Consider the following 24,883-nt stretch of genomic DNA (forward strand, 5'->3'; position numbering starts at 1 on the left):
GGGAAGCCGCGCGAGAGGCGGCTGTTCCTGTTGGGGTTTTCCGCCGCGGTCTCCCAGCCGGCAGCGGGCGCTGGCAGTGACCTGCGGCTCCTCTGGGTGGCGGAGGATGGAGGAGCTCTGCGGGGTGGGGGCCGCCACCCCCGCTATACGGGGAGACGCGGAGGAGCCGAAGAGGGTAATGGAGGGGGCGGGCGGGCTGTGGCGGGGGGACACGGGACTGTGGCGGGGGGACACGGGGGGGGACGGGACTGTGGCGGGGGGACACGGGGGGGGCTGTGGCGGGGGGACACGGGGGAGGCTGTGGCGGGGGGACATGGAGCGCGCTGTGGTAGAGGCCGTGGGGATGGGAGGTGGGAATTTGTGGCTCAAATCCCGCTAAACCATGGGATAGCCTGAGCACAGCCCACAGGGATGTTTTCAGCAGCTGCCTTCCAGTCCAGCAAGTAAGGGAGTGCCGTTGTCAGGGCTGGAATACAGTAGGGAATGTGCTAATTATGATTAAGCTGTAATTGGAAGCGGTGTTTTTGTCATTATGCGTAAGCGCAGTGTGCTGTGTTCTGTTTATGTAAATAGTATCTGGTGGAGCTGTTTTTCCTTGAACATACATCTCTCCAAAGCTCTTAACGTGTGTGACAGCTGTGTGGTTTTGTTCTATTTCAAAATAAATAGGCAGTCGTAAAGCCTGCATAGGAAGGCAGAAACATGTTTAGCTTTCACATGGGTGTTTGTTGCGGAAGTGTTCGCTGAACTTTTGCAGTGTTACATAGAATCATAGAATAGTTTGGGTTGGAAGGGACCTTAAAGCCCATCTATTTCCAATCCCTCTGGGATCAGTAGGGACACCTCCCGCTGGATCAGGCTGCCCAAGGCCCCACCCAACCTGGCCTTGAACACCTCCAGGGATGGGGCAGCCACTACTGCTCTGGGCAGCCTGTGCCAGTGCCTCACCGCTCTCATCAGGAAGATATTCCTGCTTATGTCTAGTCTAAATCTGCCCCTCTCTGGTTTATACCCATTGTCCCTACTCCTGTCGCTACAAGCCTTTGTAAAAAGTCCCTCCCTAGCTTTGTAGCCCCTTCAGGTACTGGAAGGTTGCTATAAGGTCTCCTTGGAGTTGAAAAGGAGTTTAAAGATCATCCAGTTCCATCCCCCTGCCATGGCCAGGGACACCTGCCACTGGATCATGTTGCTCAGAGCCTCGTCCAACCTGACCTTGAACACCTCCAGGGATGAGGCAACCACCACTTCTCTGGGCAACCTGTGCCGGTGCCTCACCTATTTTAAAAACAGGTGTTTTAGTTTCAGCCTTTCGGAGTAATTTCACATTCCGTGGGGAGCTGATCTTAATATCACCTTAGCCTTATAATTCATAAAGCGGAGAATGCGCAGGACGCAAGTGTTGAAATCGGTGTGACTGAAATGCTTGTGAACGGATGTGAAAGTTATCAGTGAATGCAGGACTGGGCTTTGGTCGCTTTAGCATTAAAACTAGCTTGTCATAGAGCAAGTCTGATAGTGTTAATTTTGGTTATTTTATAACGGAAAGACCAATTTCTCTTTGAAAATTAGGCGTCGATGTTGTTTCTGGGAGGCAATGAAGTGAAAAGTAGTGCTGTGGTGAAATACTCATCTGCCCCACCGCAAGCAGCATTTGCCCGTCTTCAGGAGAAAACGGACTTGAAACTTCCACCTGCCAACTGGTTACGTGAAAGTGCGAAGCTCGGGCCAGCAGGTACAACCATTCTTGGCAACAACAAAAAAAGTAAACCATTTTCAAGGTAAATAACACCAGGCTCTATACAGACTTCACCATAGCAACTAGCTATTGCGTTTTCTTAACTGTTCTCCCTCTACCTTTTCATCCTTAGTTTTTGTGTCTATGCTATAATCTTGTCTTTTTTGTAAATGATTAATCATGCTGGTGATGATGGTTCTTTTCAAGTACATGTTGTCACCTGGCCTGGGACATTTGAACTGACTTCATGTTCTTCTCTGGTTGGCTGTTGTCACTTGGCCAAAATCAAACTTGATTCATTCAGCTGGCCATTCCGCTCTTAGTAGCAGGTGAAAATGGAACAAACGTTGTTCCCCTTGAAAGTTATAGAGCCAATATATAGCTATTCTGCATCTTTAGAAGCTGGACCTGGCTAACGACTGGCAAAAGAAATTTCATAATCATGCCAAGAACGAACACGTAAGGTGAAATAAGGGGCACAACCGAAAAGCGATGTTATCTTTTGGTATGGATGTTTGTTAAATAGTTGGAGGATTTGAGTTCAGAGTGTTTATAAATAGGAGACTTAAATCCCCTGCTCAACAAGGGAATTCACACAAAGTCAACCAGTTAGCGAAATTTAACAGTTTATAGCGGGTCTGTGTTTAAATCCTCATAATCTGTTTTAGGAGATGTACATTTTTAAGCGGAGTAACATGTTTCCTGAGACTTTATGAATTTTTCCCGTTTATTTTAGACATTATGTTTGTTGCCAAATAGGGGCTGCTGGTTTAATCTTTGTATCTAGTGTCACTATTACATTTCTGCTATTAACTTTTTAACTTTGGACATTTGCACATCATGTATGTTTGTGTTATAGTAATATCTGGTTTAATTTTAAAGAATGATCTGTACATCGAAATAGTCTACCTTAAATAGCTTGCAAATTAGAGAGGCCTCAATGAGGGTGGATGAAGATACAAGGATGTGTCTGTTACATCATGTAGGTCAGTTTTAGAAAACATAAATATGAGGTAAAATGAAATGACAGCTGCTAAAATGAAAGTATTTAATATACTTAACGCCTTAAAGAGAAATTCTTAAAAAAAACTACTCTTATTTTAGTCTTCTCTAATTTCTCATAGCTGTCTTAACATTTTCTGATTTCCTTCATTTCAGTGAAACTTAGGCTACATGTTAGAGTGTCTTAAAATTCTACCGAAGCACTTCCAAAGATACCTTTGAAAAACCTGTAGAATCTAAAAATGAAATTATTCTGTTAATTAACTTTAGATCTCCTTACACTTGGTAATGATTAGCTAGACTCTTCTTTTTTCAAGAAGAAAAAACTTTCAAAGATTTAATAAGCTTAAAAAACAGATCTCTATTTAATGTCACCCTGCATTTATCTTAACTTGTAATATTTTCTGAATAGCTTTGGAATGGCGTATGACTTCATTGACTCTGTTGGAAATGATGTGGATGTTGTGTCTGATTCAGAGGTATGTATAACTTTAAGTTTTATCATTCAAAATATTATTTTGTAAAAGCCATATATTAAGGTACTGTCATAGTTTCTGTCATCTTTGTGTCCTGTTAGGGAAAGTAAAGATCCCCAAGTGAAACACAAGCAGATCACCTAGCTTTTCTGTCATTCAAGGAAGTTGTGTCACTGAACAAGTAATGTGGAGAGGAAGTTATCTTTTCTATGGATTTCTGCAAATAATCTTCAGCGAAAACATGTGGTTTAGTGAATGTAGCACATCAGTCTTTAATATTATGCCTCTTCAATATTAGTAGTGCATTCTTTGCTTGCAGTTTCCTAAGAACTGTATTCCAATGCAGTATAAATTATATTGAATATTGTCTCTGTTCTCTTTTCTCCTGCAAGAATATTAAAAAACTTCTGAAGATACCTTATAGCAAGTCGCATGTGAGCATGGCAGTTCATCGCATTGGGCGGACGCTGTTGTTGGATGAGCTAGATATTCAAGAACTCTTCATGAGATCATCTCAGGTTAAATGTTTACTTTTTTGTTAAGTATGTCATAAGGTTAAAATGCATTATTTTGAGAACAGTACAGCCAACAAGAAAGTACATACGTATCAAAATTCCTGAGAACAGTATGCAAATACAAAAGGTGCTGTATTCTGCAGCAGTTACTTTACCTGTGTACTGCACCTGATGTTTTATATTTATGGTATTGTAGGATTAAAATTCCGCGTCCCACTTTACTGTAATTACTTCAGTATTGTTGTACTACTTCAGTAATTTTATTTCTTACTGTTTTACTGTGTATCTGACTTTCTAATGAAGTCAACTTTTCAAGTTAGAACTTTGCCAGAAGATGTATTCAAGGTGTTAACTGTGAAATTACTTTCTGGATTTGTTTTGTTGTGGATAAGTATTCATAATTTAATAAGGCACTAGAATTACTTTGCAGATGCTTCTTTGTATTAATTTTGTGGTTTTGATATTGCCTTAGACAGGGGACTGGACATGGCTGAAAGAGTTTTATCAAAGGCTGATTGATCAGAAGTGGCAACGAAAAAAGAAGAGTAAAGAACATTGGTACCAGAAGGCTATACTTTCTAAATTTTTGTATTACAGGTAACTTTCTGTCTGCATGAATCTTAAATTCCGCACCACTTGGTTTTACCTGTTTCTTGTCTTGAAGTAAACATTAAAGTACCATTATGGTCTGCCTTATTTACCAATTTATCCTTATACAGATGAGATCAAGGGATGTGATCAGAAAATGACATGTAAATGTTTTAACAGAAGTTGAAGTATTTTAAAGTGAAATTGAAGTATTAAAGGGTTTAATAAATAGCATGACTTAACTGCATATCTCTATTTCTGCATTTGAGACAAGAAAAACTTAAAATACACAAGGTAGATTGTGACAGCTGTAATTTTGTAAGTTTGAGCAATAGACAACTTGTAAATATAGCAGTCTTTTAGAATATTAGCGGAGTTGTTCTTTGAGAACAGTGCATAAAACGTAACAGTTGTAAAATGCATCTGTTCTCATATTGTCAACTGATCCTTTTAATGTTCTTTTGTCAGCATTAATGGTGATGGAGCTGCTCAGCCTGTTCCTTCCACTTCAAAACAGCATGAGGAGGATCCCGTTTCAGGTGAGAGTGATGAAGCGGGAAGGGCCTCTTGGCCAGCTCCTTTTGAAATGCCTTCTTCGTTATCTGAAGATCCAGGGGCTTCTAACCAGGTTAGTGTATATAATGTTCTAAAGAGCACCTTAGTTTTTGTAGAGACCTATATATCAAAAGGTTTTCAGGGGTGCTGCAGCAGTACCCTTTGCTGAGCAAAATGAACTAAGGCATTAGAAGAACCTGGCAGTATGTGCAGTTTAGCTGATGCCGCTGTTTCAGAGCTCCAAATTTCAGAAATTATTTTTTTCTGTCACCACTAAATACATCTTCATCTCTGAATTGTTGAAAAACAAAAGATTTGGCTAGGAGTGGTTGTCCCAGACTTCACCTAAAACTAGGAAAATCTGGTATTCAGAAGGTGTGTATGGAACCGGAAGCTTTTGATCATAAGTCTTGCCATTAAAATGAATCTGTTGTGGCCCTGAATTTATTGGATGAAGAGGAAAATAAAGATCTATGAAAATGTTTGCGTAATGTTTAAGCAACATTTACAAATTCTTGCAATGAGGTTACACAAGTGAATGGGGGAGATGTTTATAGTAATTATGCAATGAGCTGTGATTAGTATTAGGCCCTAATCTAGGGTTTCAGTCTGTGGCTAAGCTTAGTTATGAAAAGCATTCATTCCTATGTTTTTTGAGTAATACAATACAGGAATTTATTAAATTTATGTGGTTGAAAGGTCTGTTGTATTCAGCCTATGTTAATATAATAATGGTGTTATAGTTATGCTTAAACAGTATTACCAACTGGTACACCAGATGACATTGTCAGCTAATTTATGAAGTCTCTAACCTATATTGTCCATAAAATTGTAACTGCATGTGTTGTGGTACAGTAATATTCTGAAGTGCAGAAATATTTCGGTACTTGAAAGCTTTAAGTGAAAGGACTACTTCTCCCTTTCGCCTTCTTGAGGAACTGTTGCCTAATACAGCAGACAGATTATCATGAAGAGCTGTTGTTCTTTTGTACTGTGACATTTTCTTTAACTTATAAATAAGACATCAGGGTAGAGATCTTACTTCGGGAGACTGATAATCTGGTGCTGAGCCTGGGGTAATAAAGATTTTATAAAAACTTCAGATTTCACTGACTTCTTTCCAAAGCCACCTGGAATATAAAGTACAAAATTTTGATACAGCCTATAGAAAAGGATTCTGGCCACTGACTAGATGATTTTTCTAGCTTAATACGTAATTCTTTAAAGAAGTCAAAGGTAAAGGCTTATATGCTTTTGTTGTTTGGATTTTTTTTAATGGCCTAACTTTACCTCAGCAGCAGAATCACTCCTTATCCTTGTGCTTTTCACAGGGAAGTGTGCCTCTTGAACCCTCATATATAGTGGGGCATGTGGCCTCAGCCCCCAAAGAACAAAACCTGACTACTTTATTCAGTGACGGGGAAAACAGTCAGGTATGCTATATGTGAAATTTGAGCTCAAACGTGGAACCCTCAGTTTAATCAAACGTCTTAAAATTTGGTCTAAATTGGAACAAAAAGAAAAACGAAGTCCTCTGTAGAAGTCGCTTCTGTGGCATCTGTGATCTCAGTCTTTTAAGTTAATGTGAATGCATAGCATAGTTCATTGTGTGCTGTCTCTTAGTCGCTGCTGCTTTTGCTCCTTGCTTTCTCATCATTCCAGAGAATGTCACAGAGAACAAGTTTTACACTAGTGATTTATAGAACAACTTTTTTTCTCTTAATGTAGGGACTTAAAAATGACTTTGTTCGTAATATCTTGTGGACCTTTGAAGATATCCACATGTTAGTAGGATCAAATATGCCTATATTTGGAGGTGGGAGATACCCGGCTGTGAGCTTGCGTCTGAGGTGAGTTTAAAAGTTGACGAGATATATGCCAGCCTCGACTGACTTGTTGATTTGCTTTCTGTTTAGTGATGTTTTGTTTGGTTGACGCTTAATTTTTATAAGCAGTTTAAAGAATAAAATTCGCACTTGAATGGTGATGGCATTGTGAAGTGCAGGAAGACAGAAACAGTCCCAATGCTGTGCCACTGCACTGGGACTTGAGATGCTCTGTTGACTTCTGGCCTGTAACCAAGTCTTTATTTGACGGTACTGCTGGTTTGCAACTTTTCCTGACTTCAGTGTGAATATTGAGTGTTAAAACATTTCTGTAAATCTAGACCTTAATTTCATTCTATTGCTATTTTTACTGAGGAGGCCAGTAAGATTTCTCCTGCTGTGATTCTGACTTTCAATAATGGTTGGTACTTAAAACTTGTGACTGAGTACTCTAAATTCTGGCTATCTTGCTTTTCGCTAATTTATGTTGATCACTTTATTACCAGTCTTTGTTCCTGCCTGTGCATAGGCAAAGAACTGGCAAAAACTTGAAACCGTTTAGTGTATGTCATCTTTTTGAGACATCCTGGAATTAACAGTACCTTGCTTTGCAAGGAAGTTTGGAAGGTGTGGGAGAAGGCTTGTGCTATATTTAGTTATAGCTGATACTGGTCTTCCTTCAGGAGTAGTTAAGTACTTAAAATTTTGGTCATAGTGTGACATCTGAAGCTTGTTAAAATTTCAGTATAAATGTGGCCAAAATTGTAGATTTGCTAAAGGAATGTGGATGTATTTCATTGGAGAGAGCAGTACGTCTGTTTTGTTTGATGTACATCATTGTTGGCCTTCTCATAGCAATTCACAAATAATTGCTTTAGTATTCATCCACTCTCAGGTGACTTAAATCTAAATCCCATTAGTCAACATCCCGAATGTGGAGGATAAATAAAGACTGAAATAACACAAGAAATCTTTGGTTTTAGGGATAACAACAAGCCAATAAATGTGCTAACAGGAATTGACTATTGGTTGGACAACTTAATATGCAATGTACCAGAGCTTGTGATGTGCTTTCATGTTAATGGAATTGTTCAGGTAAGTCTGGCTTTTTGCATTATGCCTATTTAACCTGTTCTTCAATTTCTGACATTGCTCCAGTTGCAGCAGGTCTTTCTCATCTTATTGTTCTGACAAAAAAGATCATAAAAATCCTTTATTGCAGAATGAGAAACATCTACACAGCTTGTAGCAGTCATCCAAAAACTTTTTTTCCCTTCCATGCCTGCAGGTTTTCTTCTTCCCCTGATGTATGAGTGAAAGCAAAAATGGAAAATGTAGCAGTACAAATATTTCAGTATCTTGCATTGTAAAATCTGTAGTGTTCACTTGGGAGGATAGATGCATGCTTTTTAAATTTTTGTTTGTTTTTAACTCTTTTGGAGTAGACCACACCTACGAGCTGAGCTTCTGTTGTACCTTGAGTGTCCAGTTGTTTACTGGGCTGACTAGGTCTCATTGAAGTAATAGTTAGTGTTGGACCTTTACTGTTTTTTTCACCTTTTTATCTCCATGTACCATGTTTGTCACAGAAGTGAATCCTTTTCAAAGCTTTGAGTAGTGTAATCAAGATGTGCTTGCTTCTAAATTAAATCATAGAAATTAACTCAATCTACGATGACGCTGTGTCATAATAGTAGCCTTTGTTACTTTTAACAGTTGATAGAGTCACTGATCTATGGATTTGTGGGGATTAGGTGACAGAAAACCCTCTTAATCTTACATTTTAACGTATATTCCTTGCAGAAATATGAAATGATCAAGACTGAAGATATTCCCAACTTGGAAAACTCTAATTTTTCTACCAAAGTGATAAAAGATATTGCTCAAAATATTTTATCTTTTCTGAAATCAAATTGCACCAAAGAAGGACATACTTACTGGTTGTTTAAAGGTAAGCGGATTTAGATCAATTTGAAAAGGTTTATGTTAATGTCATGTTGATTAATGAAAGGTCTTACCTTTCAGCAAGTGGGAGTGATATAGTGAAGCTCTATGACCTAACCACTCTTTGTGAAGAGACAGAAGACAAATACCAAAACCCTTTTACAATGCCAGTGGCAATTCTTCTATACAAGTGAGTTTTTATAATTTTTCTTGTAGTAATTCTTGCTGCAGTTGTAGTTTTTGAAAATACTGAACAAAATTTTGATGAAATGAAAATGCGTGAAATAAAAATAATCTTTTCCACATAAGCTTGGCAAGCCACAGTCTCAGAAAATCAAAACAGACTTTCTTCATTTCACCACTTCTCCTTGTAAATTGAGTGTATTTTATAGACCTGGCAGAATCTGGCAGATTTACATTTGCAGTAGTATTGTTTAAAGCTTTTTTTTTCTTCTACCATAAAGAAATTATCCAGGGATTTACTGTTTTGTACAACTTTTGTTTTAGAGTTGCTTGCAACATGATGCTGAAGAAAAATCAGAACAAGAAACACTATGGCACTATCAGAACATTGCTCCTTAATTGTCTTAAGTTGCTGGACAATGGCAGACATCCTCAAGTAAGAATTATGTGTTTTCTTGTAGCTTTTTGTAAATGTAATGGAAATGCTGTCATTATAATACCCCTGGTTGTATTTCGTGCGGTATTTTCTCTCCGTTGTAGAGGGTGAGAATCTAAATTTATTTATAAACTTGGGAGTTTATTTATGATTTGTGTTGAAAGAAATCCTGGGCTTTTTTATTTTTAATTAGTAGCCTTTACTGACCCTCATTGCCACACAAGTTCTGAAAGGAATTTGTCATTACATTGGCTCTTTTGCTCTCATTCCTAAAGAGCGCTCTTCTGTTTGGAAGCTGTACGTACACTGAAGCAGGTCTTAGCATGACACCTTCAGAGTTGATATAAGAGGAAACTTTTGTTCATTCTGAAGGTGTCTGGATGTTGGGACAGATCAACTAGAGAGGCTATGAAGTCTTCATCCTTTGAGATAGTCAAAGCTTGAATGGACATGGTGCTGAGCTAACCTGCTGTGAGCAAGAGGGTTGGGCTAGACAGTCACCAGAGGTCCCTTTGAACCTCCACCATTCTGTGATTGGCAGGGGAATTAGAAAAAGAATCTCAAACTCTTCATCTCTTCATTAGACCATGGTATGAGCTGTCAGTACTTTCAGAACCAGTAAGAAAACTAATGAAAATGTCCCAGATAAAGCTGTATTGACCTCCTTTATTCCAGATACTTGATTCTGGTTATTTTTTAAGCAAAACAGGAATCTAATTGCTCTGAAAGACAAGTAGTTGGTGAAAGTCTGGGAAGACAAAGAAGGTTTTTATGTCTTAAGCTTAAGTATTACTGCTACCAGATGTGCTAGCTTCCTTTTGAGTCGCAGAAGATAGTGTGCTGCTTCCTCATCAGGGTTTTGACCAGGCCTTCTCACGCTCTCTTCCTTTTCTTAAACTAAAAAATTTGAAGGGTCAGAGTAGTATAAGGAAACCAAAAGAAAACTTGAGAATAAATGAGTCTTTTTTTTTCCCCTCTTCTTTAAAAAAGATTATTGCTTCAGCGAACTACATGTTGTCAGACCTCTTTCAGTTGGATGAACCTAAAAAAGAAGACAGTACAGACTTCCCTCTAAATGGAAATTCTGATGAAAGTTATAGCGAGGAAGAGGAAGAAATGCCCGACAGTGATGAAAATGGTTCTTACAGTAACAGTTCTGATCCACCAGATGACAATAAAGCAGTAGCTATTATCAAATCTGTTGGAGAGCTATCAGTACCAGAAAAATACAAGTCTGTTCATCGAATACGTGTAAGTGATACTGTGGATTTTTTTTTAAGGAGTCAGTTCACGTAGCAAGATTTGCTATTGAAATTTGGTGTGAGGAAAGAAACTTTTCATGATCTGGTCATAAAATTTGAGGTCTTTGAATTTTACAGTACGGCAAGTTTAACATGAATTTTTCCCCTGTCATCTTGCATCTTTGATTTCTAACACTTTGAACACTTTCTAACAGCGCCCCCCCCCCCCAAGAAAAACCCGAGATCCCAAGACTTTGAGTTGATCAAAGGTGTAATAAAAGTGCAACTTGGATGTATAGGTTGAGGAAATTACTTCTACATAATTTTGAATTTGCTGATCTTCCCAGGTCTGCATTGCAGACCATCCATGGATGGTTTGTAGTTACTGTTATGGAATAGAATCATCTCTTCTCTTTGCATTGCTTTTGGGATTCACAGGGGAGACTGAGTGTAGATGACAAGGTATGTGAATTGCTCACTGAGATTAAGAGGAGAAATACTGTGACACTTTATAGTGTAGAGTTCAAGGTTTTCTTAATGCTCTCATCTGCATCTTCTAGCCAGTAATTTATTATAATAGTTATTCTTTTTCTGTTCTTTTCCTGCTGCTCCTTCAATAAAGCCTAGCTGTGCATTCCCTGTCTGCCATGGCACTGAGGAGCGCTGCAGGCTAGTTCTCAACTATGTCCTGGAGGTGAGTTTACTGTCAGCTTTCTAAAGAAGTTTCACCTAGTACCTAATTCTTTATGCATTCTTTTTTTCCCAGATGTTGCCTTCAAGGTGAACTAAGTGATTTCTTCTTGCAGGGATTAAAGTCTGTTGACAGCAGCGTTAAAAAAGAGGGGGACCTTCCTGCAGCTGACCCCAGCACACCAATCCCATTGAAATATGAAGATGAATCCACCAGTGGTGGTTCTGAGTGTCTGGAAAAACAGATGGCCTTATTTTTAGACAAAAGTAAGTTGTATTGTTGTGCAAATAAGACATTTCCATTGCCACCAGAAACTGCTGCTGCTTTTATTTTGATTGTCAAAACAGTTTACTTACAAGTCACTAATTACACTACTGCATAAGCAGAAGTAGTACACTGAAATTGGAGGACAGTCTGTTCCTTTTAAAATAAGAAAATAATAGGTTATTTGGGATATTTTGCATTTCAAAGCATCTTTTATTAGTAAACACATAATTTCACTAGACAGTATTTAGATGTGGCTTAAAGATAACTTCCTTAAGGACCTAGTATTTTTGGGCTTGCAATGTGGAGAACTGTAAGTTGTGTGGGTTGTTTTGAAAGCAGCCTTCATTCTTTTATGTGACTTGGAAGCTTTGTGCAAGAACTTACTTCTGGCAGGTTTTTCTCCTACATTACGCTTACTCCTGAGTTGAATATCAAATGTTAATTAGGATTTTCTTTTCATTCGTGTACCTCTACAACTGTGGAAGGAAGCAGTAAAGAAAATATATTTTGTTTGCTTAAATACTCAAATTACAGAAGTTTCAAGCTGTGGTCCATTTTACTTTCCTGGAGTGTCATAAAAGGGTGTAGGAAAGACTCTTATGAAAGTAGTAGAGTACTCTGAAGGGTGAGAAGACCTTTAAGTATAACCTGGAAAGAACTTTAAGTCTTGTAATTTTACAAGTCTTTATTCTTTCCTTTTCTTCCCTTACCTTTTTGAAAATCTGTAAATAATAAGCAAATTCAGTTTAGAGGTATTCATTTAAGTGTTGTCATCTTTCTCTCCCAATTTTATGATTGTCTCTTGAAGATCCATGACCTGTAGATGTATGCATACTTTGTTTTTTATCAGATCTGTGACCAGAGAATTTGAACATCTCCATCAAAGTTATGGTGTGTCAAGCTTGCATAATTTCTGCACATTACTCTTAATATGGACTGCAAGACTGATTTTTAGTAAGATTTACTGTGAAATTTTACCGAGGTCAACTCAGCAAGAACAGTGCTTATTTCGTCTCTTCTGTAGCCAGGCTCTTTTCTTCTGCCTTTGCAATTTGGAACTGATGACACACTGCAGCTGCTTGCCAGCTGGCAAGGAGAATGTCCGCATGTTAACTTTTCTGTTTAGAAACAAGTGTTTCCCAGGGGATGTGGGAGACAAATATTGCACAGATTAGAAAAAAATATTTTGGTTGATTTCTGTAGCTGCGCTGGAGTTCTTCCCTAAAGTAGTGGTGGTTCTACTTGCTTATGGGAAGATGGTGGTCTAGTCGCCTTCCCTGGAGGTGTTTAAGGGAAGGGTGGATGAAGTGCTTAGAGACAAGGTTTATGGGAGTGTTAGGAATAGTTGGACTCGATGATCCAGTGGGTCCTTTCCAACCTGGTGATTCTGTGATTCTATGTTATAAAGTTTGAACTCGGCCTGGAGAAAAATAGTTTAAATGTAAGGGAGAAACTTTTGCTACTTCAGCACCAGCTGTGTTTTCTGTGATGCAAACTTTATGGTTTCTCTACTCAGTGTGTATATTTAAATGTGTAGAACAAAAAAGTACTATTAATTCTTGCATTCAGAAGTAGTTCTCTTCTATATAGATACAGTACATGTCCTTTGGTATGCCTAAACTCAGTGGCCTCTTCTGTCTGATTCCATAACCACTGTGGCATCAAAGAAGGAATCCTCGTAATCTTATACTGAGGATGTCTTGAGACTAGTGTGAGAGAGACATTGGTGTTTTTGCAGTAAGAACCAGATGATCCCACTTCTATGGTGGAGGCTAACCCCACAAATGTAGGCTTTCTCAATTGGAGACTCTTGGTACAGAAGCAGAGCATGTACCCTAAGGATTTGATGGAGAACATGACAAATTACCCTGGTGGCTTTTCCATTCATTTCTGCTGCTACCGAACAGGACAGTCTTGGCTGCTGCTGCACCTGTGTTTCAAAAGCTGTTTGAAGTATGAGAGGTTAGCTGCCCTGTCAGTGTGCTCGCTGCATTTGAGCATCCCACTGTCAGGTAGAGTACATAGAAAAGTTCCAAGTACTGGGTCCATTTTACAGATGAAAAATGTAGTAGCAGACAAGTTGTAATAAGGCAATTTACATTCTATCTGTATACTGATAAAGTTATGTCCAACCTGTGGTGTATGTTGTAGAGATGAGATTTACTGCTGAGGTTCTGTTCCTGTTACAGTGGGCTCATTTCAGAAGGGCAAGCATTCCAGTCAGTCAGGAATGATTCCTGGATCGTGGCAATATAAAATGAAACTCCAGCTCATCCTGAAATCATCCAAGGCTTATTATGTCCTGTCTGATGCTGCTATGGTTCTACAGAAATATGGGAGAGCATTACGATACATCAAGCTGGCTTTACAGTGCCATGGTAAGTTGCTAGAATGTCACCTGTACCATTGCCCACATATACCTTAATGATGTCAAATGCTTTTCTTATGCATAATTTACCCTAGTGGCATGCAGTGGTAACTCTGGCAACCATGTGTTTAGTTAAACTAAGTGTCTAGCTCGTTATTCAGGTGGAAAGTCTGTTGTAAGAGTAACTCCTCTCTGGTAGAAAGGTGCTCCCATTTTGACAGATTTGGAAATGTAGAGTGCAGATTTGGAGCTTCAGAGCACGTGAAGTCGGGAGAGTCAGTCAGTGCCAAGACCAAGAGAGTATTCTGTGGACTGAGTGCTGTTGCTGCAAGCAGATGTTTTTTCCCCTGGAAATGCCTGGTGGTTCCCATTTCATTTAGAAATATTCCTGACTCTCAGAAATACCAAACTTGTTCATCAGTTGAGTTGGATGCTGCTCTAAAATGAAATAAATCCTCAAGTATTACTAAGGAAAATGAAGTAAAATCAAGCTGTTAATAATGAGAATAACTAATTGGAAAATGCCATCAGCTTAGTACTGTACTACTGCCGTACTTGCAAGTACTACTACTTACTGTAGTACTTGCTTCCATATTTGTAGGGCTTGGGGCAGAGGGAGGCTTATAAAGCAGGAGTACTTGATCTTAGCACAAAGCATCAATAGGTATATCAATAACTGAAAGCAGTTTGCAGCTTTTGGCCTTTTAAGGACTTGAGAGTCAAGCTGAAACTGTACCTTTTGGAAATCAGGTTTTTGGGCAATAGCTCACTTGAGTTCATCTGTAGAAAGTGAGTTTTCCTTTAGTCAAATCTGAGTGTCCCAGTTTAGTCCTGGCCTGGCTGATTTCGGCAGCTAAAACCATTCAGTTGGGCTGTGAAACCCCTTCCCTTCCACCCCCAGGGAAAGGGAAGATGAGAGGAAGAAGACTTGTGAGTTGAAGACTAAAAATACAGCTTTAATGAAATTATAATAATACTAATAATAGTGATGAAAATAATTAGTAAGTAATAAAATGTATACAAATATGAGGTGGCGCCCCAATACCTTGATGACTATATTATAGTCACCACAAACACTACAGAGCAGACATGAGGGAATGGCTCCATGGCTAGGAGGGAGCTGATCTCAGGAACTGGATTTAGGAATGCGTGAATCCAGGATCAGGAGCAACCAGACAGACGAGGTCCTCACTGGACATTGGCCATCACAGAAGAGAGACAAGACCCTTGTGGTCTCCTAATTTTATACAGGGTATGACGTATATGGGATTAAATACTCTGGTCAGTTTAGGATCACCTGTCCTGTCTGCCCCTCCTTGGAAGTGCAGCCTTCTTCCTCCAGCTTGAAGATGGCCTTGGTTACTCTAGGGAAGTATTAGCGTTGACCTTTCTGCATACCAGTGCCCTGTGTTATCACTTTTAGCAAGGAACACTGTCTCAGAAACATGCAGTTGGCTTTCAGAGAATGAAGTTACTTAGAGCAATTGAGTTAGTCACAAAACTGACTCAATTTTAGCTCAAACCGCAACACTGAGATAAGCATTTGTAATTATCATACTCGCTGCTCATCATGAACAACACAGTTGCTATTTTGAAACTGTCAGTTGTGTAGAGCAACTATGACTTCAACATAGGTTGGGTCTTAGAAGAACATGTGTTGTCTGCATGCAGAGACTGTGTGGCAGGTAACATGATAATCAATTATATTGTCAGTCTACATCAAACCTTCTGACGTTTTAATTCCTCTCTTCCCCCTCCCTCATCCATGATATTTTTTTCCTAATAGATGCCTACTGTTGTCTCTGCGGCAGCATGCTTCCTGAAGTATTAGTATTCCTTTGTCAGTGTTTAACCCTTTGTGGAGATATCCAGTTAATGCTTGCTCAGAATGCAAACAACAGAGCAGCATATCTTGAAGAATATAATTACCAGACAAAAGAAGATCAGGAAATATTACACAGCCTTCATAGAGAATCCAGGTGCCAAGGTATGATACTGATACAGGATAAATGCTGTGATTCCGTTACGTGACAGACATAAGTCATTTCATTGTGCTTCCTCAAAACTGTGCACCAGTGTAACTTCTGGAGGAGGGTTTATTATTCTTCAGTTCTGTTTTGTTTGGAGAAAGCTTATTGTGTCTGACAAATGTAAGGAGGCTGTCAAGATATTGTATGACATGCCTGAAGCTGTAAAATAACTGAAGACAGTAATTGGTTAAGTAACAGGTAAATTCTGCTTATCTATAAAAATTGTGGGTTTGTTCTGACGTGCTTAATCTAGTGGAGGATGCCCAAAATGATGACCATCAGATTTAAGTTTGCTTGAAAATACTTCGATATGCAGCCTTTGCATTCTGTTTTCTAGTGTTTGCCTGGGCTACAGACTTGTCTACAGACTTGGAGTGCCAGCTTTCCGTCAGCTGTAAATGTTATGAAGCTGCTTACGAAATATTGCTTTTCAGTAATTTGAAAAACCAACATCCAGAGCAGCGTATACAGGTGCTGAAGAGGATGGGTAATATCAGGAACGAGATTGGAGTGTTCTACATGAACCAGGCTGCTGCAGTGCAGACTGAAAGATTGGGCAAGTTTTTTGTTTTTCACTTCTTACTATTTTAGAGACCTACAACAGTGATCGTTTTAACTAGCAGTGCGAGATATCTTGAGTATTTCTGATTATAAAGAAGATATTGAAAGAAATTCATAGTAAATCCTTTTCTGTTATTGGTGTTATGTAACTTTAGTGGTCCTTGTAAATAGTTGTCCACGGTGGATGGTACACAACTCGAGTGTAAACTGAATAATGGAGTCTATAGCTTTGGAGTAATTCTTTTGAAGTGTCTAGAAAGGCATCAAAAACACGATGGAAACTTTAAACCAGTTCTGTCACAAAACAAAGGGCATGTTGCGTTCTTGATGTGTTCAGTTTAGCCCAGTATAAACGAATCTAAGCTTAAATTTAAGCATAAGAATAGTTCAGTGAAGTCAGTCTATGAATTTTTGGCTAAGTAAATCCTTGGGGGCTTTTCTTCTGGCATTTTTATGGGTTTTTTTGTTGTTGGTGGTGATTTTTTGGAGGAAGTGGAGGTTACCTGGCCTTCCTTGTAGTGTAAGGTGTTGGATGGGTTTTTGCTTTTGAAAGCAAACCCAGAGATGTCTTGTCTACTAGTAAAAGATACATAAACTAGACCAAGTCAGATACTGGTGGTTCAGGGTAAACAGCTCTAGTATACCAAATACTGGCTGTTTTCTGTGAACTTTGTCCAATTGTTGTTTAAAGGATTTGGTGTTGGACTTTTAATTTTGTAGTTTTTCATCATTTTGTGGTTTTGCAGAACTGCTATTTAGCTGAAGTCAAAGCTTAAATACTGAATTAATTTGTCCTTAAAAGTCACTTTTTATTGTTTCATACTGTAAGTTTATAGAAGCAACTACCGTACCCTGAATATTACTATGGAAAAAAAAGTGGTTTATTCAGTTAATTTCCCTTGTTTTTTTCATGTCACATTATTACAATTCTTCTGGAAGTATACGGTGTGTAATAGTGCACTTCAGGTATTAAGATTTTCAAATGTTTGAAGTTTTTTGAATAGTATTTTCCATTAATTGGATCTTCAGAATCACTAACCACCCTTAAATTCTAAGACGTCATTTATGAGAAAAATAACATAATGAGAATGTTTGTTTGTTCAGTATCTTTCAAGAATGTGAATGAGCTGTTAAACCTTGTGTCTTAACCTTAGTGAGTAAAAACATATCGATGACAGAGCAGCAACTCTGGAAGAAAAGCTTCTCTTGCTTCGAAAAAGGAATTCAGAATTTTGAGTCAATTGATGATGCAACTAATGCTGCTCTTCTGCTGTGCAACACGGGGAGGCTGATGCGAATTTGTGCTCAAGCACACTGTGCAGCTGAAGGCGACTTCAAAAGAGAGTTTTCCCCAGAAGAGGCCCTTTATTATAATAAGGTACCATGCTGGTTTTGGAATGGCCCATACCTTGATATGCCTTTTACTGTAGAATATTTGTAAGTGTCTTTGGTAAACATCTCTAAGTCTTGGTGTAATAACTTGAGATACCTTTCCTGCTTCCATGTTATCCTAATCCTCACTGAATAGGCTCCGGTACTGTTGAGGTTTGGTTCCATTGCTCTGACATATGAAGTGCTTTGGCACTTGGGTCCTGGTGTTCAACAGACAGCAATGTCACGCACAAGGGAGATCGAAATGCGTGGTGAGGAGTAGAGTTATGACCACAACGGACGTAAAGAAAATACTGAAGAAGGCTCAGATAGTTTTGAACGCTTCCTTGAGAATGTTTAAAAAGAAATTAATTTCTATTTGCTATAAATTCAATTTATTTATGTATATTTTGTTATCTCTAGGCTATTGACTACTATCTTAAGGCATTAAGATCGCTTGGTAGGAGAGACGTGCATCCAGCTGTTTGGGATTCTGTGAACTGGGAGCTGTCAACTACTTATTTCACTATGGCAACTCTACAGCAGGATTATGCTCCGCTATCTAGAAAGGCTCAGGAACAGGTAAAAAAGTGTTTGTGACCATAAATAAGCCATTTTCTTTCTGAAAAACTGAATAATGAGCAAAATTCATATTGAAATAATTTCTAAGCCTTTATTAGATTGAAAGACATCTGTGAAGTAGTTCTTGCAAGCCATAAAACTTGCATAAAACTTCATCACTTGCGTTTTGAAGGTTTTGCTTAATAAAAAGATAGTTCAGCAAACAGAGATTTTGTCCTTACACTTGCATATAGTGGTGTTCTAGTTTCAAAGTAATCACACTATATCTCTTTGTTTTAACTTGTAGATAGAGAAGGAAGTTAGTGAAGCCATGATGAAGTCCTTGAAATACTGTGATGTTGATACAGTGTCTGCACGACAGCCTCTCTGCCAGTACCGAGCTGCAACCATCCACCATAGGCTTGCTTCAATGTACCACAGCTGCCTGAGAAATCAGGTATTAGTCCAGTGTGTGTGGAGATTGATATTTATCCTACCTGTAGTTGGGATATGTTTATTTAAATTTAACCAGATAAATGTGAGGCAGTTTATTTGCAAATCCATGTGAAATACAATGTTCCTTTTGAGTGCAGTTTGTCCTTTGTAGAGTGTATTGAGCTTTATAGTTCTGTCTATTCTAAATAGTTCCATGCTTGCATAATAGAAGCCTTTGATAAATATTTCTTTTCGTCCAAGCCATTCTTCTGATGCTTAAGCGGCCAGAGTTCTGCTAGGATACTAGCAGATGATTTATTAAAGCCTTCATGTACTTGCATGTTGCATCCTGATATTTTTTTACCTAATTATTATTGTTTATGGTTAACTTAGTTCTACTTGGTGTGAATTTGCTAGCATTGAACTTGGAGTAGCTTCAAAGCTTGGTGATGTATTCTAGAAATGTGCAGACAGTGAGAATAGCCATTATGAAATGAGCTGTTGGTACCTCAAGTATCAATAGGCAGGTTTTTTTTCTAATGGTTACCTCATGAATATACAAATAGTCTGAGATTTGCTATGTACCCTACTTTGAATGCAGGTTGGTGATGAACATCTAAGGAAACAACACCGTGTACTTGCTGATCTTCATTACAGTAAAGCAGTACGACTGTTCCAACTCTTGAAGGATGCACCCTGTGAGTTCCTTCGTGTGCAGCTGGAAAGGGTGGCATTTGCAGAATTCCAGATGGCAAGTAAGTCTAGCTCAGCTTTCCAAGCTACCTATTTTATTTCATTTTTAGATTACTCCTGCTCTCATCTACAAAGTCATATGCTTCTCAGAATATCATTTTCTTGGAGAGAGGACACATTCTTATCTTACTGTTTTTCAAGTGCCTGGGACAGCATGCACTTTTTCCCATGAGAACTCTTGAATTCTTTGGATAGAAGAAAAATTACAATCCATAACAAGCTATTTACATCCTTGATTTTCACCTTTTTTTTTAGGTCAGAACAGCAGTGCTGCAAAATTAAAGACTTTGTCTGGGGCCCTCGATATAATGGCGAAAACCCAGAGTGCGTTCCAGCTCATCAGAAAGGAGCTTGTGGCAGAAAATAAACAGGTGAACAAGTGTTATGTGGTGTGATCATCTGCTCCCTTGTATCACGCAAAACTGGCCATTTAGTAGATAAGATATTGCTTGGCTACTTTTCAGTAGAGCTCGTTGCTTAAAGCGTGTGGAGTGGGATTGAACCTATTGCAGTCCTCTTCTAGCCTTCAAGTGGAAAAGGATAAAAAAAAGTTGCTCTACAACAAACCTTTCATCCAGACATGGATTGAAACATGTTTGTATATGGATATGTGCTGACTGAGTCAATGGAGTTCTGTGCAAGTCTCTGTTATCTCTTAAAATTATCTGAAAGAACTTAAATCTACAACATATATTGTAAATTGTAATTTATATTGTAAATTGGATTTCTCTCTGTCTGGTATATTTTAACATTGAAATAGTAAAACGTGGAAGGTCATCTCTAGCTTCCTAATGTGCTAGTACCTTCTTAGTGTCTGTATATATAATTTTGATATGTGCTGATGTGTGTTCATCCCTTGCTGACATGAACAACAGATTGAGTAGTCCATACTTTTAAGATACTTTTATAACTAAAAATTACTTTATTTGTATATATTTAGGTACAACATAGGCAGCTGTCGTAACTTATGTACAGTGTGGATATGAGTTAATGACTGAAGCCTCGTAAATGGTGTTGTAGCAATTGCGATATTAGTTCTTCTCCTGTAAAAGAATAAGCTAACCTGCAAGTGTGGTTGTCTAACTTAATTGAATGCCATTTAAATGGAGTTCAGTGAAATGTGGGTTTGCTTTTCCTCTTCTTGTAGATAACCAAGGATAAAAATAGTGCTGAGAATATGTCACATAATGAGTCATCCACTGGCCTTAACAAAGAAGAAGTATTGAAATTGCTTGGTATTTTTGAGTCCAGAATGTCATTCCTTCTCCTCCAATCCATTAAATTGTTAACCTCAACCAAGAAAAAAATGGGGTAAGTTGAACCTTGATATGCATCTGTAGATGTCCCTCATCCATAAATCCATACAGACTCTATAGTCTTAAGCATGCAAGAAAGTGTCATATTTATTCTTTCATGGAGGTTACTCTCCTGTGTGGAGAAGGAGCCAAGATATACTCTTGTCATCTAAATTTTGCATGTTTTCTGTGGCGTTTTGTGTATTGGAGGGAGTAACCAATAACCATCTTTACTGAGCCTATCTAGGCAGCTTTTTTCTCTCCCCTTTCCTGATAGCAGTCCAGGACTGAGAGAGTACAAAAAAAAGTCAGACTTGAATAGCTGTATTTAAATAGGAAAATACTAGTTCGTAATAATCATCTGAAACACAGTTATGGATGCCTGATCTTTATCCTGCTCTGTGATATCTGACTTGCCATTTAGAGGTTATACATCCTGTGTACTTCCTAGATACAAATTCACACACAAAGCAGTTTAACACTAAGTGTCTCTGTAGGAGACTGATAAATACAAAAAAACATAGAAACCAGAAGAAAGCCTATTTGCTTTCTTTGCAGTGGTTTAGGTGCATTGTTTGGCAATTCCACTCTATAAGACAGAGCTTCCACAAGGTGGCAATCAAAATATGCGAGTTGCAGAGGATCGAGGTATTATTTGTATGTGACCATGTAAATACTAAAGTAATCAAGTAAATTGTTTCAGTTCTGTTGTCTCATACTATAAGTAAGGGTTGTAAACAAAAAAACTCTTGGGTTTTGTTTTATGGGTTTTTCTTCCACCTCCCCCCGATTTACTTTCTCATCACTTTCTTGAATGGGGTTTTGTACTGAAGATTCCATTGAGGGGGGACACATTAGTTTTAATTTGAATACTATGAGGTAGGAGTGTTGCTGTAACTTTAGGATTAAGGCTAAGCTTTAACTTTTGCTTAACCTTTCTAGCAAGTTGCATGTGTCTTGTGTAGGTTTCCTCAGTTCTGCTTTGTCGAAGATAGCATCTGCCCTCTCTTTTCATAATAGGTTGAAAAGGGAGGAGAGTGGAGCTTGCAAATGGTATTTCAGGATCTCAGGTGGAGAGGAGAACATGTGGTAAAATTAATGTTTGGTAGGAAAACTTGCAGACTAGCAATAGAACTGGGTAAAATCAGTTTTATTCTCAAAGTGAAATGCAGAAGCGTAACAGAAGTTGGCTATGAAAATCAGGGGAAAGAAGTAATTGGAAGTAATGCTTCATTTTGGGAATTCTTGTAACTTATCCTGTAAATATTTTGTATTTTAGTGGCTTTTTATTGACTCCCTCTTCTGTTTTCTCCCTCTGTCTGATTTCTGTGAGGTGTTATGAATTTAATTTGCTTCAGGAATTACCAAATGCTGAAGCACTTGCAACTAAACTGACTGCTGTTTGCACACATATGCACTTAATTTATTTATATTAATGGCAGCATTCATATTTTTCTCATTTGGATCACTTATTAGTCTTGGATGTTAAATGTAGTAAAGCAGGGTGCGAAAGAGGAGGGGTGACAGCGCTGAAGCAGAAGACCAGTGAATGTGTGATAAGTGAAGTACAATATTTGTCAAACGTAGCTTAGACTGCAGAACGGCAAAAGAGGAAAAGTTGTTTTGTGTAGAGGTACTGAGCATGGAACAGCCTCTGTTGTAGGGAAATAGTTCAGATGTGTGGAACTTGAGAGAATGAGGCCAGATCATGGGCTTCACACTTCATTGGGGAAATGATGCCCACAGTAGTTTAGAGAGGAGAGCTAATGGCAGGCAATGGCATGGGGGCCAGGAAACAGTCTCGAGCTTTGGGGTGTCTGTTTGCATTTGGCATGACCAGATTAGATACTGACTCAGACAGAAGTACAGAGTTTTGGCATGGAGATCTAGCGTCAGCGAGGTTATAATGTGTCTTGGGATTATGAGTTAATGAAGTGGCCAGACTAGAGCTGAATGAAAATTCAACACCTTGTTCCTGCTGCGGTATAGACAGAGGCCCCGACTGCAGAGCTGGGAAACAGTAGGGAACTAAGGAAATCAAAGACTCGAATCACAACACCAGCCATGTGATTTCACATGTTGTTTTTTAGTGATTGTTTTGATAATTTGCAGAATAAAATATTGTGGTCAATAGTATTTGTATTATCTGTTTTCTTTTTAGGGGCATCAGTGAAGAAGAAGTTGTTCTTAAAACAAACAAGCAAGTTTACTCCCTGTTGTTGCGTGCAACTGCAAACAAAAGCGTGACTCTACTAGAGCGAATAGAGGTAATCTTAAATTTACTGGACCAGCTGACGCAAAGTAGCGAAGCCAGTAATGGAGGAATCCAGTGACTTAAAGGCTGCAGAGCAGCAGAAACAGTGCCTTGCTATGGGTGGGGGGCAGTGGTATTATTTTCCCCCATTTGATATTTGTATTTATTGAAGGTGATAATATTGCCTATGTTGTTACATTGTACATTTGAAAGAGAACAGGAATTCCTTTTTATCCTGTGATAACTCTGGAATGGCTCAGTACTAGCATTTCTTTGTTTGAAATGCCAAACTGGGGATCTGGAGATTAACTTAACAATTTTTTATGTTGGAGAAATTAATGATTTTTCTCCTACTGGTAATGGGTTTTGCAGTGATAATGTTTTGCATAGAAATGTAATCCCACAGTTGCTCTGGTTTGATGTTTAATGCAGTGTAGTTTTTAAGCAAGGCTTCACTGGAACACTTTAACCGGTAACATGAACTGAAGTTGTATGAGGAAAATTTGGTTGAATACACGGACATACCACTTTGATTACAGTTACTGTCCTGCACAAAACTGTGTGCCTTTCTAGCTTTGGTGCGAGACTTTTGCAGATATCAGCCATCATTGGGACTTCATTTACTGCAGACAGTAAATGGGTTTAGCTGTGTTTGAATTGATCAATAGTATTATCTTTTTCAGACTTGAAACTGTGAATAAATGAGAGCATATTTTTGAATAAAAAATTATTTATTAAACACAAACTCATGAATCGGTCTGCTTTGTTTTATATGCTATGACTGTTACAAGCCTTATCAGAGAAGTAAACTGCTCAACAGAATTAAAACTGCTTGAAAGGCAGTGGAAGCTGGAAAATATCTGTAAAATCAGGCCTGACAAATGAGTGTAGGCTTAATCTCAGCATGTGAGGACCATGGGTTTTGGAAATGTATTTTTTAAGGATAGTTTTAAAAAATACAACATCTGTTGTAGTTCATTTTATAAAAACAGTGTGAAACGCCTTATAAAAAGGTATCAACAGTTTTTACATGTCTGTTTGTGTGCATATGTATTTTTTTAATCTCTCTATACTTAATACACAAGTAGTGAATTAATTCTTTTAAGCTGCTTGTTTTGAGGAGATGATTCTTACTCTGATGGTGAGAGATACAGAAGGATGGCTTTTTGTATAAGGCATGCTTTCACCTAGAAAACTCTGGCTCGTAGAAATTTCTATCCTGACAATTTAAGTATGATTTTACAAGAGCATCCTTAGATCTGTGTTCAGAAGAAACCTGATCTTTCTGATACAACACAGAGCGCAAATGCACCTGGAGAAGAAAAAGCACCTTGTGAAAGGATGAAAGATGACAGGCACAGTATGTATCTGTTGTGTTGCTTCTGATTTGGAATGACTGATTTGAAAAAGGCAGCAGGCTTGGGCTTAGGTTTCTGTCTTTTCTGCCTCCCACCTGGTGGCTGTCTCCTCGCTACTCCCCTTGGACTCCTCTGGCTTTCAGAGAGGTCAAAACTGCTGTGGTTTCTGAAGTAAGATGGCTAAAATCACTGTGCTTGAAACTGTTACTGTCGGGAAGCCTGGCAGTAGGGAGGAGTAGGACAATCTCTTCTTCAGAGCAAAGTTGCTGAGGGATAACTAAGCAAGACTGCAGAGGTCAGTGACAGTGGCTCAGGTGTGGAGAATTGAGAGATTCCTGGTTAGAGAAGTCTGCTGCTGGCAGATTCCTGGTGGTCAGGGAAACTTCTAGCTGAAACCCATTGATTAAATCTGATGTAGCAGACTATTGTAATGCAAGA

General features: G+C 38.6%; 1 protein-coding gene across 1 annotated transcript; it reads left to right on the forward strand.

Annotated features, from left to right (window-relative positions):
• On the forward strand, positions 1 to 23,831 carry EDRF1 (erythroid differentiation regulatory factor 1). Its single transcript, XM_054071981.1, has 25 exons — positions 1 to 175; positions 1,570 to 1,778; positions 3,150 to 3,216; positions 3,606 to 3,731; positions 4,201 to 4,325; positions 4,785 to 4,944; positions 6,203 to 6,304; positions 6,600 to 6,721; positions 7,681 to 7,792; positions 8,501 to 8,648; positions 8,723 to 8,831; positions 9,149 to 9,260; positions 10,251 to 10,511; positions 11,124 to 11,195; positions 11,308 to 11,458; positions 13,649 to 13,837; positions 15,614 to 15,814; positions 16,195 to 16,413; positions 17,573 to 17,796; positions 18,213 to 18,371; positions 18,658 to 18,807; positions 19,387 to 19,540; positions 19,794 to 19,909; positions 20,686 to 20,849; positions 22,995 to 23,831. The coding sequence occupies exons 1-25, from the start codon at positions 107 to 109 to the stop codon at positions 23,164 to 23,166; spliced, it is 3,693 nt and encodes a 1,230-aa protein (XP_053927956.1). The 5' UTR covers positions 1 to 106; the 3' UTR covers positions 23,167 to 23,831.
• Positions 23,832 to 24,883: the final 1,052 nt, after the last annotated feature.

The sequence above is a fragment of the Cuculus canorus genome, chromosome 7 (assembly GCF_017976375.1).
Source record: "Cuculus canorus isolate bCucCan1 chromosome 7, bCucCan1.pri, whole genome shotgun sequence".
Lineage (NCBI taxonomy): Eukaryota > Metazoa > Chordata > Aves > Cuculiformes > Cuculidae > Cuculus > Cuculus canorus.